Genomic DNA, 16902 nt, shown 5'->3' on the forward strand with positions numbered 1-16902 from the left:
GGTCCAGACTCGATTATTTACAGACCACCGTTATAAAGCTGGAATATTGCTGTGTGCGGCGTTAAACAACAACCGAACGAAATCTGGTCCACCATGTCCATCCTATCACCCAACTATCTTTTACTTACCTTTAAAATTCAAATTGTCAGCGCCAGAGAATAACAGTCTCGACTGCCGAAACAGATTCCTTGGGCGTAAAATGCAAAAATTGTGCAAAAATCAGAAACAAAACAATCAGTTATGACACCACGTTCTCACGAAAAGGTTAAACATGCCCCGCTCTCTCCGTGTAACAAGATTACTCACACAACTTGACTGACAAATTGTTGCCTGACGCTGCACTGAACTACTCCTGCCACACGGCGGCGGCTTGTAAACATTAAATTCGGAAAAGACAATAATCAGTAAAAAGTCAGCAGTTCATGGTTATGTTGTGAAAAGACAAATTCATCAAAAGCACAGGAATTGATGTATGCATATTTAACAAAGCCATATCACCATAGGAACTACAAGGTGGTCGGACATTTATTCATCTGCAGATACATCTGATCTTTCAAAAACGTACAAGAATGCTGCACCATTCACACATATCCCCCTACTATCTATCAATGCTAGAACTAAACCTAGCCGGGGCGGTCGGGTAGCCTCGTGGTTAAAGCATTCGCTCGCCACGCCGACGACTCAGGTTCGATTCCTGACATGGGTACAATATGCGAAGCCTATGGTGTCTGGTTTCCCCCTCCGTGATGTTGCTGGAATATTGCTAAAAGCGGCGTAAAACCATATTCATTCACTCACTCACTCACTAAACTAAGTCCATGATCCCCTCTGCTGAGACCGCCCCCGTGGTGTAGTGGACAGAGCGTCTGCCCAGAAAGCGGAGAGGGGAAGGTCGGTGGTTCGATCCCGGACCGAATCATACCAAAGGACGTTAAGAGATGGTACTTGTTGTGTACCTGCCTGTTGCTGGGCATGGCAAACAGACACACACATGGACGAACACCCTGACACACGTCGCTTTGTAAGTGCAAAATATTGAGCGTAACGTTAAAACCCAGCTCACCTCACACCACCATATTCTGAGCTGCTCGCCATTTAAACATGTCCATCAAATGGATTCCAAACCTCCACTCCTAATCCAAGTCGTACCTTCTTAGATACCAAAGGGCGCTGACTGAGGTCCAGGGTTCATATCGTTTCAGGGGCATGCCAATTTCTCCACATTGGTGAACCTTTCTCTACTTGGTTCAATTTGGGTGAAACGCTGTATTTTGAGAGCGTCAAATGTCACTATTGGTCTGTTTAGTGTTCTAACAAGGCTCAAGCAGATGACAAACACGCCATTGTTAGATCTCTGTGGAAGGGCCCGTTTACTCAGCATGCGCATGTGGCAGGGTTGTACAAAAGTTGCAGTCATTACTCCGCATTATGACTGCTGCTACAATACGCATATATCATGCATAATGTCAATTCCTCTGTGGAATTCCTTTGTGGAGTAATTAATATATCAGTCCTTGCCAAGTCAAGCTTAACGCAAAAGAAACTTAACTCAAATAGTGTATCTGATCTGCTTGATCAATAACATGATTAACTGTCACTTAACGAAATTCTCTGAATAAAAATGCACTGTTAAATCACAAATCAAGTCTCTCAGGACACTCGCGAATTCTCGTGGACTGCCTAACCGATGGCACCATGTCAGACCTTCCCGTGACGTTACTTCTCCGGGTTGACACACAACCTGTGTCTGGTTGTTGTACTGTGTTTAGATCCAAAGGTCTGGCTGAACCTTGTCCAAAGTCACCCCTGAACTATGTATTTGATCAATGCGACGTCTCACAGATTGATACGTATGGGGTCCCTTGCGATCACTGACTACGACATGTGTCCACTTGCTGTCGCGAATACGCTCGCACTGCTACAGGTTGACCGACTTCTGACTGTCTTGTCTCGAGTTGTCCCGACTGTTGTTTAAGCTGCTATGTCACAACAATTAGCCTGATATTAGGCTTCAGTAAGTCAAGTCGAGTTCTAAGGATTTGCCCCATCATAAAAGATGCTGGTGTCTGATTTGTTATTACATGTGCCCTATTCTGTAAGCCAACGGGAATCTGGAAAGTTTCTTTACCCTGTCATTCATCTTTTTCTGGCAATTACATCTTGCCGGACATTTGCCGGACATCCAGACATTGTGTGTTCATAAACATATGCGCGAAAGGGTTCTCGACAAGTTGCTTTGGCCACATCTTGATGGACAATGACTCAAACTGTCTAATGTGACACAAATCCATTGCATACAACTCTCCAGTTGTATTGTGATCAATTTTCACATCACTTCCAAGTGGCAGCAATGACAATCCATTCGCATTGTTATGCTTAATAGTACATATGCATTCAATTGTATGCATAACACTGTATTCTTTGATCTGCGATAGACGGTATGCCTTTCTGTGGCTCATTATTGCATCATTGGTCGACGTTCTGTCAAAATAGTGAGGTGAGGTGAGGTGAAATTGGGTTTAACGTCGCGTCCAAGATTATTGCACTTATATAGCGACGTGCATGCACGTGTGTGTGTGTGGCTGCTTGTACTAGTCCGGACTGATGCCGATTTATAGTGATAGCTCACTGAGATACCATGCCGCAGTTTAACATGAATACCCCACTCAGACACAGTATACTGACTCCGAGCCGACCAGTCCTTGTTTTGGCCCCTTAATGTCGAGCGCCAGACAGGGTAACAACAAGTACCATCTTTTAACGTCTTTTGGTATGACGCGGCCGGGGATTGAACCCCGGATCTTCCGCTCTCCTGGCGGACGCTCTACCACAAGACCACGGAGTCAAAATAGTGAATTTCCGTCAATATACATACTGGTGAAATTTCTTTACATACCCATACTAGTCCCAGTGCCCCGTGTCCAACTGTGGCTAATTTCGTTCAGACTTACCTAGCACCAGTGAAGCAAAGGCAATTGGTTTCTGGCATCACATGTTATAGGACGGCCCCTGTTCCGTAGGGCGAAGCGTCTATAGGGCAGGGTTTGGTCATAGTGGCTTAACACCATATCATAAGTTACAAGTTCCTTTGACTTCCGAAGCACAGCTTTACAAGCAGTCGACCACTGCCAATCCCTATCTTTATCTAGCAGTTCATACAATGGTCTGAGTACTAAGGCAAGGTAGGTGAAAACGATGGTAGTAATTTACTAATCCTAGGTAACAGCGCAAGGTATGTTTTTTTGTGATGGCTTCTGGCATTTCTGGCATTTTGTTGAGTCCCTCATTGTCTATCACATGGCCACAGTACTGAACATTCAATTTGGCTTCCAAGTGACTGTCTGCAAGACGTGACAGTTTCTCATCCTCCGTTCTGCCACTGATGATGATGATTTCTAATATGACTTCTGTACCTGGAGTGCCCTTCAACACTTGCTCAATAGTTCTATGCCAGATAGCAGGGACTGTCTTGATGCCAATAGGCAACCTGTTCTTCATGTCAAGTCCTTTTGAAATGTCTATGGTGAGATGGACTTTGGTTCACCCTAGATTTCCATTTGTAAGCCTATCTCTGGTCTAGCTTAGTGAACTAAAGTCCTCCTGATAATTTTGCAAAGACATCTATCTACCTTTGGCATTGGATGCATCACCTCTTGCAGCACTGGGTTCACAGAGATCTTAAAGTCTCCCCATATTCTGATCTGGCCATTTTTTTAACGATGGGAACAAAGGGGGCGTCCCATTATTGAAATCAACCTTGGATATGATACCGGGCTGTACAAATCTATCTGGCTCAGCTTCAACTTCCTCTTGGGGCGGATATGGCACATTTCTTGCCTTTAGGAATTTGGAAGCACAATCATCTGGTAACTGACTTGACTTTATTCAACTTTCCTAGTCCTCCCCTTAATAGAAACTCATATTTCCACAGATTGTCCAGTACTTGTGGGTGACTTGATTTTGTAAAGTGTTCAGTCCAGCTAAGATACCGACCATTCTATCGATGATCGAAAAACATAATTATGCTTCAGTTGTTGCCTGACAAAAAAAATAATTAATTATAAATGCTGCAAGGTGTTTTCCCACCAAAAATATAAGACTCTTTTAAATAAACAAAAATCTCATTTTGCAGCTGTAAGTGAAAAAAATATCCAGTCTACATACAACATCCCATCAACATCTGCTTTCCTTGTAAGTTCAGTTACATCTCATGTGACTTTGGTTAACTTTCATTGGTCTTTCACTGGTCTTACTCGAAATGGGAATAATTTCTCCCTCGTGTAAGTTTTCATTCTCACCAATATGTCATTCATTTGTATCTTGCCGAACTATAGATCTGATGCTAGTTTTTTTCACCCACGTCACACGGCTTTGTTTGAAAAGAGAATAGCGAGCTCACACAGTGCACATATCTGTTTTTTCATTGCTCGGCTGTTCTAAGGTGGCAATGCCCAAATAGGCGCTGGGAATGTGCAGGTTAAATGCGAGATGTCCTGACAGTTTCAGTAACATAGATAAGTCAGTATTAATTCCCATTGTTAAGAACAGCATCGTTAAATCATATATTTAAGATATGAAGGCAATGTGTAAATCATTATCGTTTGGTATGAAACGCAGAGTCTTGAATCTGTTAATATAGTGATTCCAATCACCAACAAAAATATATATGTCGTTACCAACCGCTGAAATTCTGTGAAAGATTTACTTTTCTTTTTTGAAAGTCAGATTGAAACAATTTCAATATGGTAAGGCCAACGTTGATTCAATGATACGATATTTTTCAACGTAGCAGCCGCAGACCAACCAAATCTCAACACTGGAACAATGTCACTGCCTGGATACTTTAGTGGAGTGAGACATATTATAAAGTATAGTCTTCAATAACCTGTGCAACTAGGGGTACAAACTATTGTAAAGATTGTAAAGTACCCATCAGCTGTGACGTGTACTTCATTCTGTCATTGAGCATAGTTCAACCAGGCAATAGCGAGTGAGTTGGGTTTAAAGCCGCTTTTAACAGTATTCCAGTTCTATCGCGGCGTGTCAGCTTAATGTGGGAGGACGTTTACCACTTCGGTGAAACCCACGAGCACGGGTATGGTGCTGACAAACCTAGACACATCATTGGGGCGAATAGGGATTCGAACTCACAATCATAGGTTTCTGGCGCGCTCAAGGGACGCAACTCTGAGTAACACCTCCTTGACTCATGCTACTAGACAAGATTGTCAATTCATACTTGTCTTTTTCTGACCAAGACATGATTTGATATGTTAATCATAATAAAATATGTATATTAAGCTAATCCACCTGATCACGAAGACTGACCCTTTTTACATAGGCATCTTGAAATATTGATAGACACTGTACAGGACGTAGGGTAATAACAAGTACAATCTTTTAACGTCGTTTGGTATGACGCGGCCGGAGTTCGAACCATCGATCTTCCGCTCTCCGGCTTTATCTTTCCACCACCTTACAAACCACACACAAAGAACTACAAATCCATAACAGAACGTCCCAAGCGGTACTAGGAGAGGCGTTTATTCCGCCAATGAGTCGTCATAACAAGATCAACACTTTCACAAACACAAATACAAGGTACATAATGAACGCTTGGGTGTGGTTCCGCAATCTGTGAATAGGTCATATAACATTTGCCAAATTCAGATTCAAGTGAACGAGCCTTGCTACCTATGTTGTATCACGCTTGTGTGACTCATGGGCCGATTAATAATTTTACAAAATGGCGTCTAATCCGAAACCACCCGAGCCTTACCTCACAGGGAGAACGTCAGCCCTTAAAGTGGAGGAGATTGTTAACATTCTGAGGAGACCAGATGAGAGCAAGACCATCCAGACTGCCCCCGCCACACCCCAGGGAGGGGAGGTGTACCTCTATAAGATAACCTCGGGAATGAGAGAAGGTGAGGCAGTTTTGTTCAGGCCTAATGTTAACATGGCAGGGATTGATACATAGAGACAACCTCTGTACTAGGTCTTTGAAAGGCATTTAGAAGTGATTCACATAAAGAGGAGAATATATGGATGTCAACTTCTTTCTTATGAGGAACACAACGTTTCGGAGTGTATGTTTACTCCTGATTACTCACCTCATATACTCCGAAACGTTGTGTTCCTCATACTAAAGAAGTTGACATCCATATATTCTCTTCCATAACCTCTGTAGTCTATGGAAAGCTGTTATTAGTTTGTGTACTCTTTGAAATCAAAGGGTTTGTTAAACACAGTTGACCAATGTCCTAAAACACACACACACACACACACACACACACACACACACACACACACACACACACACACACACACACACACACACACACACACACACACACACACACACACACACACACACACACACACACACACACACACACACACACACACACACACACACACACACACACACACACACACACACACACACACACACACTTATGTACGTTTTCAGTCATAGTCTGCATGACGTCGGGATCACCCTGCGCCTGTATCAACGCCCTTGAACAGTCCTGTGATAAAAGATTTTATGTGCGCTAATGTTGTTGACGAGTGACTGTCGTGCATCTCGGGAAAGTAAAAAGTGGGGGGAACAGGAATGTGGAAGCAAATGCCCAAGGATATGATATTTATCATAACATTCTCTAATACTACATATTTATGCATGACCTAACAGTTCTATACGTGTTTTGTGTTCGTTGGCCTTTGACAAACTAAGTTGACTTTGTATTTAGGTTGGCTGATTCTAGAGTAACGTTACACTATTGACTTTTTCACCGTTTTATTTATTAATACCTATGTCACACGTGACACACTAACATTCAAAACTTCCCGACGGACGGTTCATCATCAGGATTACAACAATGCTTGCCATGTTATGATGTTACACTCTATTTCCAGATATGTGGAAGGATGACAAATATCACTTCCGAAGTGATGGAACCCGGAAGCAGCCTGGCTCGAGTCCAGTCATAGTGAAGCAGTACCACAAGGCTTACACCGAGGACAAGACAACAACAAGGGCCTTTGTCAAAGAAGCATCGTATCTGTACAACCAGCCTCTGAAACACGTTCTAGTGCAGTATATAGGGGACCACACACAAGCACAGCCTGCTCCTCAACGCAAGAAGCGTGGTCAACAGACAGTTAATTCTTCAGGTGACAGTAAATGTAGGAAAGTAGAATCAACTGGTGGATCTGTGCAGTCGGGGGTCACGGAGAACACTAACTCCAACCTGGACCCTGAAGATCATTCATCACCGACAGAATTGGAAGACAACGGTAAATCAAACACTATTCTAGGTGTAACATTGAATGAAGCAAAGGTGTCAGAGACAAAGAATGATCATGACACAAATCAGAAACGCTGCAGGACGGGAGATCATAGAAGTGATGATGACATTGAATATTTGGGTACAACGTCAGGCTCCCCTGTCAAGAAACCTCGTTTGCAGTCTCTAGTTGACAATGACAACACAGTTGTAACCAATGTCACTAACACACACTATGCTCATCTGTACACATTTCTAGAAGAAGTAGAAAGGAATCGTGATGTGATAAGGGTCGTGCAACAAGTCCTAGCATTATCTAGGTTCTGGAGCAAGGACTGTACCAACAAAGGCAACGCATGCTTGTCACTCATTGAAGAGGTCGACAAGAACTGGAATCTAGATGCAATTAAAGCAAGGAACTGGGTTAAATGTTCTGTAAATACTGACGTTCTGAGCTTGAACCAAGACCGGTCAGTTTACATTAACCTCATCGCAGCAGTACTTGTTGGAGCATGCCATACCAGAACTGAAGTTCACGACTTTGTGAAAACACTGGAGGATCCTCCTTCACACCTGCAGTATGTTCAAGAGGACGTCCCCCTGTCACGTGACTGTACATACACAGTTGGCTGCTACACCATCAGAGGAGATGTTCTGTCTCGCCTGGAAACCAAAGAGTGGCTGACAGATGAAGTAAGTAGTCCATCACACAAACTACATACCTAGTTAATCATCCAAGAAAATCATTTCATAGAGCATGGGAGGCCTTCGATTTCATCAAATGATGTCAGTATTAGATATTAACTGGGGGCGTGAGGGTGGTTAGTGGTTCAGTCACCTAATACTCATTGATAGTGCCTTGAGGTAGGCGAGCTAGAGCTTGAGTTTGGTTAAACGCCTCTTTGAACAGTAGTGTCATGCTGAGTTGGATTAAATTATGAAGAAAGTCCAAAGTAATGCCTATCTTAGACGTTAACCACTTTGTTGATTCCCATGGCGAATCTGCAAAGCGAAATGCGGCGCCTTGGACCACTGAGCCCCCATCTTAAGATTAATACAGCAACTTTTGTTAACTATCGATTCATATAACAGTGCTAATTATCAACTCATTGCCATGCATCTCGATTCTGCAATGATAACACTACTCACCTGCAATGGGCATTGTGCACAAAATCTAGTACATCATCAGTTCAATTGTCAGTCATTGCTAACAGCTGAGATATTCTCTTCATGATGGATATATGATGTGCAGCGGATCCTGCTTTGATTTGAAATTACAAGCGTTCCCTTTGAAGCGAAAGCATTGGGGGATTAAACAGTATAATAAACATTCTAATAAATGAACTCTTACCTGTCCAGATATTGGACACATACCTGCATCTCCTGGAGAGAGAGTGGTGTTCCCGTGTCAGCTTCCACTGCCTGGTGCTGCCTGCAGAGACAATGATACTGTGGGAGGCAGGACAGTACACAGACAGGATAAGGGGGAAAGATGTGAGTGACGTGAGATTTATATATTTCTTATGATTCTGTCATTACGAGTGTCCAATTGCATGTCCACCCCACCACAAACAAGGGCAAGACTCGAAAGATACTTGTAGTAATTGTATATTTCTTGTGATGACATATGATTCGTCTATGCCATGATTGCGTATTCAGTATGCTGGTAGTTGTCACTTGCAATTGTGCACATGAAGCAACCATATGCTGCAATGTGTTTCAATTGAGTCAAAGCCCATTGATCATAATGCTATTCGTGTTCAATATGCAGTTACAAAAACAGATATTACACATGAACATATTCATCTTGCTACATATTATTGTACGAAGTGAAAATCTGGTTGTCAGAGAGAGTTCTTTAGAAGTTCTAAGTACCAAGTTAATGATACCAATTCACTTATATCTCTGTTACTACGCCATATCCATCTTATATGAAGCACGTGTTTCTGAATATATTGATCATACACCGGAAAGGCAATTGTTGTGAACTTTCAGGAAAATTTGACAAACTACACGTGGATCTTAATGCCAGTGAACATGCCGCGTAATCAACATTGGGTGCTACTGGTGGCTAATGTCAAGGATGGTACAGTGGGCGTGGTCAATTCTAAACCCGCCTTAGATGTGGAGGACACAGTTGTACAGCACTGGAGGTAGGTGGACAGAAGTAGATAAAAAACCCAGGGCGCGTGGCTGCACATTATAAATATACATGATTATATTTCAATATCAAGAATGTATTTCTATTTGGTCATAACGCAAATCCTTTAAAACCAAACTATCCAATTTGAAATGTTGATTTGTCAAAATCAAACATGAATGTAAATAAGACCCATCTAAAAATTCTCGATACACTCACATTTGTAGCTTTAACTTTTGGGTAGAAGATATAGAACAACTTGTTCACAGGGTTACTGAGTTCCCCAAATGGGTACACTGTGTGAATGATTTAAACGCCATAAATATTGTTATGTCACTTACTCATTTAAACGATAACATCTGTATTTGCTAACATTAAACCTAATGATGGACAAAGCAGGAGAGAACATCAGAAATGCCATAAAACTTTAAGCAGATATTAAAGGCACTTCTGTATTTACCTTCTGCTCTACCTTTACTTTAACACCAGTCCACATGAGTTGTAGACGTTTTCGCCATCGAGTAATGTACATGTATTCCTTAGGCTCTTTGTAAACGACTTGAAATCTACGTCTAAGGAAGGGAGCAAGTCATGGATGAAGAAACAGTACCCAGTGATAGAACAGTCTGATGGACACAGCTGTGGGATATTCGTTCTGATGGTAGGTTGGTTTGAAGCTATGTTTTTGATATGAAAGGCAACATGTGTCTCAATAACCACGTATGAAAGATACCTTTTCATTTCTAACCTTCATATTCTCAGGCTGCTGATGCAATTTTGTCGGAGAAGTCTCCAGGCATCATGAGGAACTGTCACGTTGAGAAATACAGGCTGTATGTGCTTCAGAGGATACTACAGTATGCCAAGGACAAGGGAGATATACAGGGTGGAGGAAATCACATGATGGCAGTTGATGGACAGGGTAATGTCCCAAACGAAATTCAAACTGTAAAGCTGGAGACAAGAGATGTACTGGAAAATAGCTGTACAATGACAACAGAACAAGGAGGTCCAACTATTCATGAAGAGGATGGACATGAAACACATGAAGGAACCGACTGTGCTGTCGCCAGTGATGAAAGTATGCATTCTGGAGATCATTACTATGTTACGTAATTGTAAGGCGTTACGCAAGGTATTATATTTTAGATCTACATGTGCAATGTTGTACACTGCTTTCTTACAAACGTTATTTATTATCACAGATACAGAGGACTATCCATGTTTGGATCAGCACCTGTTGCATAAGGAGAAGATGGCGTGCTTGTTAGTGGTTGCTTTGGCGGAGAATAACCTGGAGGAGAGGATGCTATGGGCAGGGTCTGACACAGGGACTCGCGTGGAAAGAGAAACCTACAAAAAATATATTGTTTGGGCACTCAAGGTTTTTGACATCAATGAAGAAGAATACACTGAAAATATGATGAAACATATTTTATCCCAATTGGCGGGATGCTGTCTTCATCATGAAGCAGGCTCATATAGAATAAGAAATCATGAAGTAGCAATAAAGCTAAGAGAAATACTGCTCAGTGATGTGAGACAGTTGGTTGAAAGGATGGATCTCGAGTTCATATTTCGTTATGTGACATTTAGCGGTGTTCCAACCGAAGAGGAACAATTAGATGTGCCTTTTAAAATCGAATTGAAACATGATGATCTGCATATTGTAGCGAAGCAGTTTGCTACAGCTGTACATGGCAGAAAGTTTGCCTTTGTGTGCATGCATTCTCTATTCCAGGAAGAGACATTTGTTAATATGGTTTGGGAGAATCTCTTGCATAATCTGAACAAGGACAGATCTGAACTGTTGAAAGTATTGTCAAAAAATGACATTATATATGGATATTCCTTTCTGTTTTGGGCGAGCATCACAGACAACTCGAATTTGCTGAAGAAAGCATTGAACAGTGTTCAGTTTAAGGTAAAGAACAGACAGGAAGCTTTGTTTGGAAGTTGCTTTGGGAGTAGTTTGGCCAACTTCGATAACTTGTGTTCCAAAAATAACTGGAAGTTGGATACGTTGTGTATGACGCTACCTGAACTCCCAAGACCTCTTATCATCAAACTGCAGTTGGCAGTTGTAGATGATCTGAGAGTAAAGTTTGGTAAATGTTCACTTTTGGACATTGCCTGCATGGGTGGGTTGTCTACAGTGGCTTCCAGATTGTCACATTTGATGAAGACGAGCAAGAACAAGAACAGTTCAAGAAAGAATACATATGTACATTATGCAGCCATGTGTCAAAAGGGCAAAGATATCATGGATATAGTTATAAAGAAGGGTCAACGTAGCATCAATATCATAGGTCCTGAAGGATCAACACCTTTCCATTACTCATGTGCAGTTGGAAATGTTAGCATTGTAAGCTACCTGTTACAGGAAGTAGTGGACATTGGTAAGCCAAACAAGAAGGGTGAAACTGGACTTCATTTGGCATGTACATATGGGAATACAGAAGTTGTTAAAATATTATTACAGAACAAGGGAATAAGTCATGTGACAGACAATAATGGCGGCACACCTCTACATGATGCAGCCTGGCAAGGACACAGGGAGATTGTGGAGGTGTTATTACAGAACAAGGCAAATGTGGATAAGAAAGATAATGAAGGCCGCACACCTCTACATGATGCAGCCTGGCAAGGACACAGGGAGATTGTGGAGGTGTTATTACAGAACAAGGCAAATGTGGATGAGAAAAATAATGAAGGCCGCACACCTCTACATCGTGCATCCTACCAGGGACATCGGGAGGTTGTGGAGGTGTTATTACAGAACAAGGCAAATGTGGATGACAAACGTGATGATGGCCGCACACCTCTACATGATGCAGCCTGGCAAGGACACAGGGAGATTGTGGAGGTGTTATTACAGAACAAGGCAAATGTGGATGAGAAAAATAATGAAGGCCGCACACCTCTACATCGTGCATCCTACCAGGGACATAGGGAGGTTGTGGAGGTGTTATTACAGAACAAGGCAAATGTGGATGAGAAAGATAATGAAGGCCGCACACCTCTACATGATGCAGCCTGGCAAGGACACAGGGAGGTTGTGGAGGTGTTATTACAGAACAAGGCAAATGTGGATGAGAAAGATAATGAAGGCCGCACACGTCTACATGATGCAGCCTGGCAAGGACACAGGGAGATTGTGGAGGTGTTATTACAGAACAAGGCAAATGTGGATGAGAAAAATAATGAAGGCCGCACACCTCTACATCGTGCATCCTACCAGGGACATCGGGAGGTTGTGGAGGTGTTATTACAGAACAAGGCAAATGTGGATGACAAACGTGATGATGGCCGCACACCTCTACATGATGCAGCCTGGCAAGGACACAGGGAGATTGTGGAGGTGTTATTACAGAACAAGGCAAATGTGGATGAGAAAGATAATGAAGGCAGCACACCTCTACATGATGCAGCCTGGCAAGGACACAGGGAGGTTGTGGAGGTGTTATTACAGAACAAGGCAAATGTGGATGAGAAAGATAATGAAGGCCGCACACCTCTACATGATGCAGCCTGGCAAGGACACAGGGAGATTGTGGAGGTGTTATTACAGAACAAGGCAAATGTGGATGAGAAAGATAATGAAGGCCGCACACCTCTACATGATGCAGCCTGGCAAGGACACAGGGAGATTGTGGAGGTGTTATTACAGAACAAGGCAAATGTGGATGAGAAAAATAATGAAGGCCGCACACCTCTACATCGTGCATCCTACCAGGGACATCGGGAGGTTGTGGAGGTGTTATTACAGAACAAGGCAAATGTGGATGACAAACGTGATGATGGCCGCACACCTCTACATGATGCAGCCTGGCAAGGACACAGGGAGATTGTGGAGGTGTTATTACAGAACAAGGCAAATGTGGATGAGAAAAATAATGAAGGCCGCACACCTCTACATCGTGCATCCTACCAGGGACATAGGGAGGTTGTGGAGGTGTTATTACAGAACAAGGCAAATGTGGATGAGAAAGATAATGAAGGCCGCACACCTCTACATGATGCAGCCTGGCAAGGACACAGGGAGGTTGTGGAGGTGTTATTACAGAACAAGGCAAATGTGGATGAGAAAGATAATGAAGGCCGCACACCTCTACATCTTGCAGCCTACAAGGGACATCGGGAGGTTGTGGAGGTGTTATTACAGAACAAGGCAAATGTGGATGAGAAAGATAAGGAAGGCAGCACACCTCTACATCATGCAGCCTTGCAGGGACATCGGGAGGTGGTGGAGCAGTTATTACAGAACAAGGCAAATGTGGATGAGAAACGTGATGATGGCAGCACACCTCTACATCTTGCAGCCAACACGGGACATTGGGAGGTGGTGGAGCAGTTATTACAGAACAAGGCAAATGTGGATGAGAAAGATAAGGAAGGCCGCACACCTCTACATCATGCAGCCTACCGGGGACATAGGGAGGTTGTGGAGCAGTTATTACAGAACAAGGCAAATGTGGATGAGAAAGATAAGGAAGGCAGCACACCTCTACATCATGCAGCCTTGCAGGGACATCGGGAGGTGGTGGAGCAGTTATTACAGAACAAGGCAAATGTGGATGAGAAACGTGATGATGGCAGCACACCTCTACATCTTGTAGCCTACCAGGGACACGGGGAGGTTGTGGAGGTGTTATTACAGAACAAGGCAAATGTAGATGAGAAAGATAAGGAAGGCCGCACACCTCTACATCATGCAGCCTTGCAAGGACATCGGGAGGTTGTGGAGGTGTTATTACAGAACAAGGCAAATGTGGATGACAAACGTGATGATGGCCGCACACCTCTACATCATGCAACCTGGCAGGGACATCGGGAGGTGGTGGAGGTGTTATTACAGAACAAGGCAAATGTGGATGAGAAACGTCGAGATGGCAGCACACCTCTACATGATGCAGCCTTGCAGGGACATCGGGAGGTGGTGGAGCAGTTATTACAGAACAAGGCAAATGTGGATGAGAAAGATAAGGAAGGCAGCACACCTCTACATCATGCAGCCTTGCAGGGACATCGAGAGGTGGTGGAGGTGTTATTGAAGAAGAAGGCAAATGTGGATGAGAAACGTGATGATGGCAGCACACCTCTACATCTTGCAGCCTACAAGGGACATCGGGAGGTTGTGGAGCAGTTATTACAGAACAAGGCAAATGTGGATGAGAAAGATAAGGAAGGCAGCACACCTCTACATCATGCAGCCTTGCAGGGACATCGGGAGGTTGTGGAGCAGTTATTACAGAACAAGGCAAATGTGGATGAGAAACGTGATGATGGCCGCACACCTCTGCATAATGCTGCCTACAAGGGACATTGGGAGGTTGTGGAGCAGTTATTACAGAACAAGGCAAATGTGGATGAGAAAGATAAGGAAGGCAGCACACCTCTACATCATGCAGCCTTGCAGGGACATCGGGAGGTGGTGGAGGTGTTATTGAAGAACAAGGCAAATGTGGATGAGAAACGTGATGATGGCTGCACATCCCTACATCATGCAGTCTGGCAGGGACATTGGGAGGTGGTGGAGGTGTTATTACAGAACAAGGCAAATGTGAATGAGAAACGTCGAGATGGCAGCACACCTCTACATGATGCAGCCTTGCAGGGACATAGGGAGGTGGTGGAGGTGTTATTACAGAACAAGGCAAATGTGAATGAGAAACGTCGAGATGGCAGCACACCTCTACATGCTGCAACCTTGCAGGGACATAGGGAGGTGGTGGAGGTGTTATTGAAGAAGAAGGCAAATGTGGATGAGAAACGTGATGATGGCAGCACACCTCTACATGCTGCAACCTTGCAGGGACATAAGGAGGTTGTGCAGGTGTTATTGAAGAAGAAGGCAAATGTGGATGTGAAACGGAATGATGGGTGCACGCCTCTACACATCGCAGCCTTTCTGGGATATGGAGGGGTTGCAGATGTGTTATTAAAGAACAATGCAAATGTGGATGAGAGATGCGATACAGGTGCCACACCTCTACATGAAGCAGCCGACGAGGGACATAGCGAGATTGTTCAGGTGTTATTGAATTACAAGGCAAATGTGAATGATAAACGTAAGGATGGATGCACCCCTTTACATCTTGGAGCCAAGGCTGGACGTAAGAGGGTTGTTTGGGTTTTGATAAAGAACAATGCAAAGGTGGATGAGAAAGAAAATAATGGCAGCACGCCTCTACATCATGCAGCTCGCCATGGACATGTGGAGATTGTGGATTTGTTAGTGAAGAACAATGCAAATGTGGATCAGAAACGTAACGATGGCCACACAACTCTACATTGTGCAGCTCACCATGGACATATGGAGATTGTGGAAGTGTTATTGAAGAACAAGGCACATGTGGATGAGAGATGCAATGCAGGCGGAACACCTCTACATGAAGCAGCCGACGAGGGACATAGCGAGATTGTTCAGGTGTTATTAAATTACAAGGCAAATGTGAATGATAAACGTAAGGATGGCTGCACCCCTTTACATCTTGGAGCCGAGGCTGGACGTAACAGGGTTGTTGGGGTTTTGATGAAGAACAATGCAAAGGTGGATGAGAAAGATAATAAAAACGAAACTGCTTTACAGAAAGGAGAGGCACACAATTACGTTGCCATTGTACGGATTTTAACTGATGCAAGTCACATATGACTCAACAAACATCCATAGCACAATTTGAGATAGATAAGATCAATGTGGAAAAAATAACTTTAAAGCACACAATACATATTGTAAAAAGAGTTTTATGGAATAGTTTCGCTAATCAGAAATATTTAAAAATATGTTTCACGTCAAATATAGTGTGGATATAGTGGTTTTTTTATATCAAATATATCAACACGAGTTGATAAATTGGAAAAAACTCCGAGGCTTGCTTCGAAGCAGTGTCTTAAATGTAAAAAGTACTGTTAACTGCTTCAATAGCAGAGCCATGAGTGATGTCATTTGATTGTGATGTCACGGTAACAATGACGTCACAATGCAAAGCATCGTGATGCAATTTTATTGCAGCGAAATCTGCAATGTAGATATCGCTTGATCTTACCCAAGCGATATCTACTGTGGGAACCAGTTTGAGATGATAAATGATCCCATGTCACTGAGGACTTTGCCAGAACCATAGAATTATGTTGTCCAAGGCGATATTTGTAATATTGAATATGACATCATGTTCAGTGGGAATATTATGATTGTGTTGTTTCCAAGCAATTTATGCAATATATTTCAATTATGCCTTGTGAGACATAAAAAATGCTCAGATCAAATGTAACTCTTTGAGCTGTGTCCCTAGAATAAATACATAGGTAAATAGCCGTGGGTATCCGGGGTAGAATGGGTCCCAAGCACCTCATTGCTGGTAGTAAGAGGCGACTGTCATCCGGTAGGAAACAAAGTTCGGTCAGGGTCTAGTGACAGCACCGCTTCCCTCGCCTTTAATTGTCCAGCCTCCGTCACCATTTGGCGGTCGT

The 16902-nt window shown here is 43.1% G+C and overlaps 1 protein-coding gene across 1 annotated transcript; it reads left to right on the top strand.

Annotated features, from left to right (window-relative positions):
• The first annotated feature begins 5720 nt into the window (after positions 1-5720).
• Positions 5721-16330, top strand: LOC139459840 (uncharacterized). Its single transcript, XM_071241547.1, has 7 exons — positions 5721-5927; positions 6919-7982; positions 8649-8783; positions 9285-9442; positions 9973-10090; positions 10192-10510; positions 10635-16330. Exons 1-7 carry the CDS (start codon positions 5747-5749, stop codon positions 16082-16084), a joined length of 7425 nt encoding a protein of 2474 aa, XP_071097648.1. The 5' UTR covers positions 5721-5746; the 3' UTR covers positions 16085-16330.
• Positions 16331-16902: the final 572 nt, after the last annotated feature.

This window comes from Haliotis cracherodii, unplaced genomic scaffold (genome assembly GCF_022045235.1).
Source record: "Haliotis cracherodii isolate W230 unplaced genomic scaffold, xgHalCrac1.p SCAF_13, whole genome shotgun sequence".
NCBI lineage: Eukaryota > Metazoa > Mollusca > Gastropoda > Lepetellida > Haliotidae > Haliotis > Haliotis cracherodii.

Bases quoted from the DNA above. Each gene is read 5' to 3' on its own strand.
- LOC139459840 (XM_071241547.1), top strand. From the start codon at position 5,747: ATGGCGTCTAATCCGAAACCACCCGAGCCTTACCTCACAGGGAGAACG. The intron at 8,784-9,284 runs GTGAGTGACGTG...GTGAACTTTCAG, and splicing joins ACAGGATAAGGGGGAAAGAT to GAAAATTTGACAAACTACAC. The intron at 10,091-10,191 runs GTAGGTTGGTTT...TCATATTCTCAG, and splicing joins GTGGGATATTCGTTCTGATG to GCTGCTGATGCAATTTTGTC.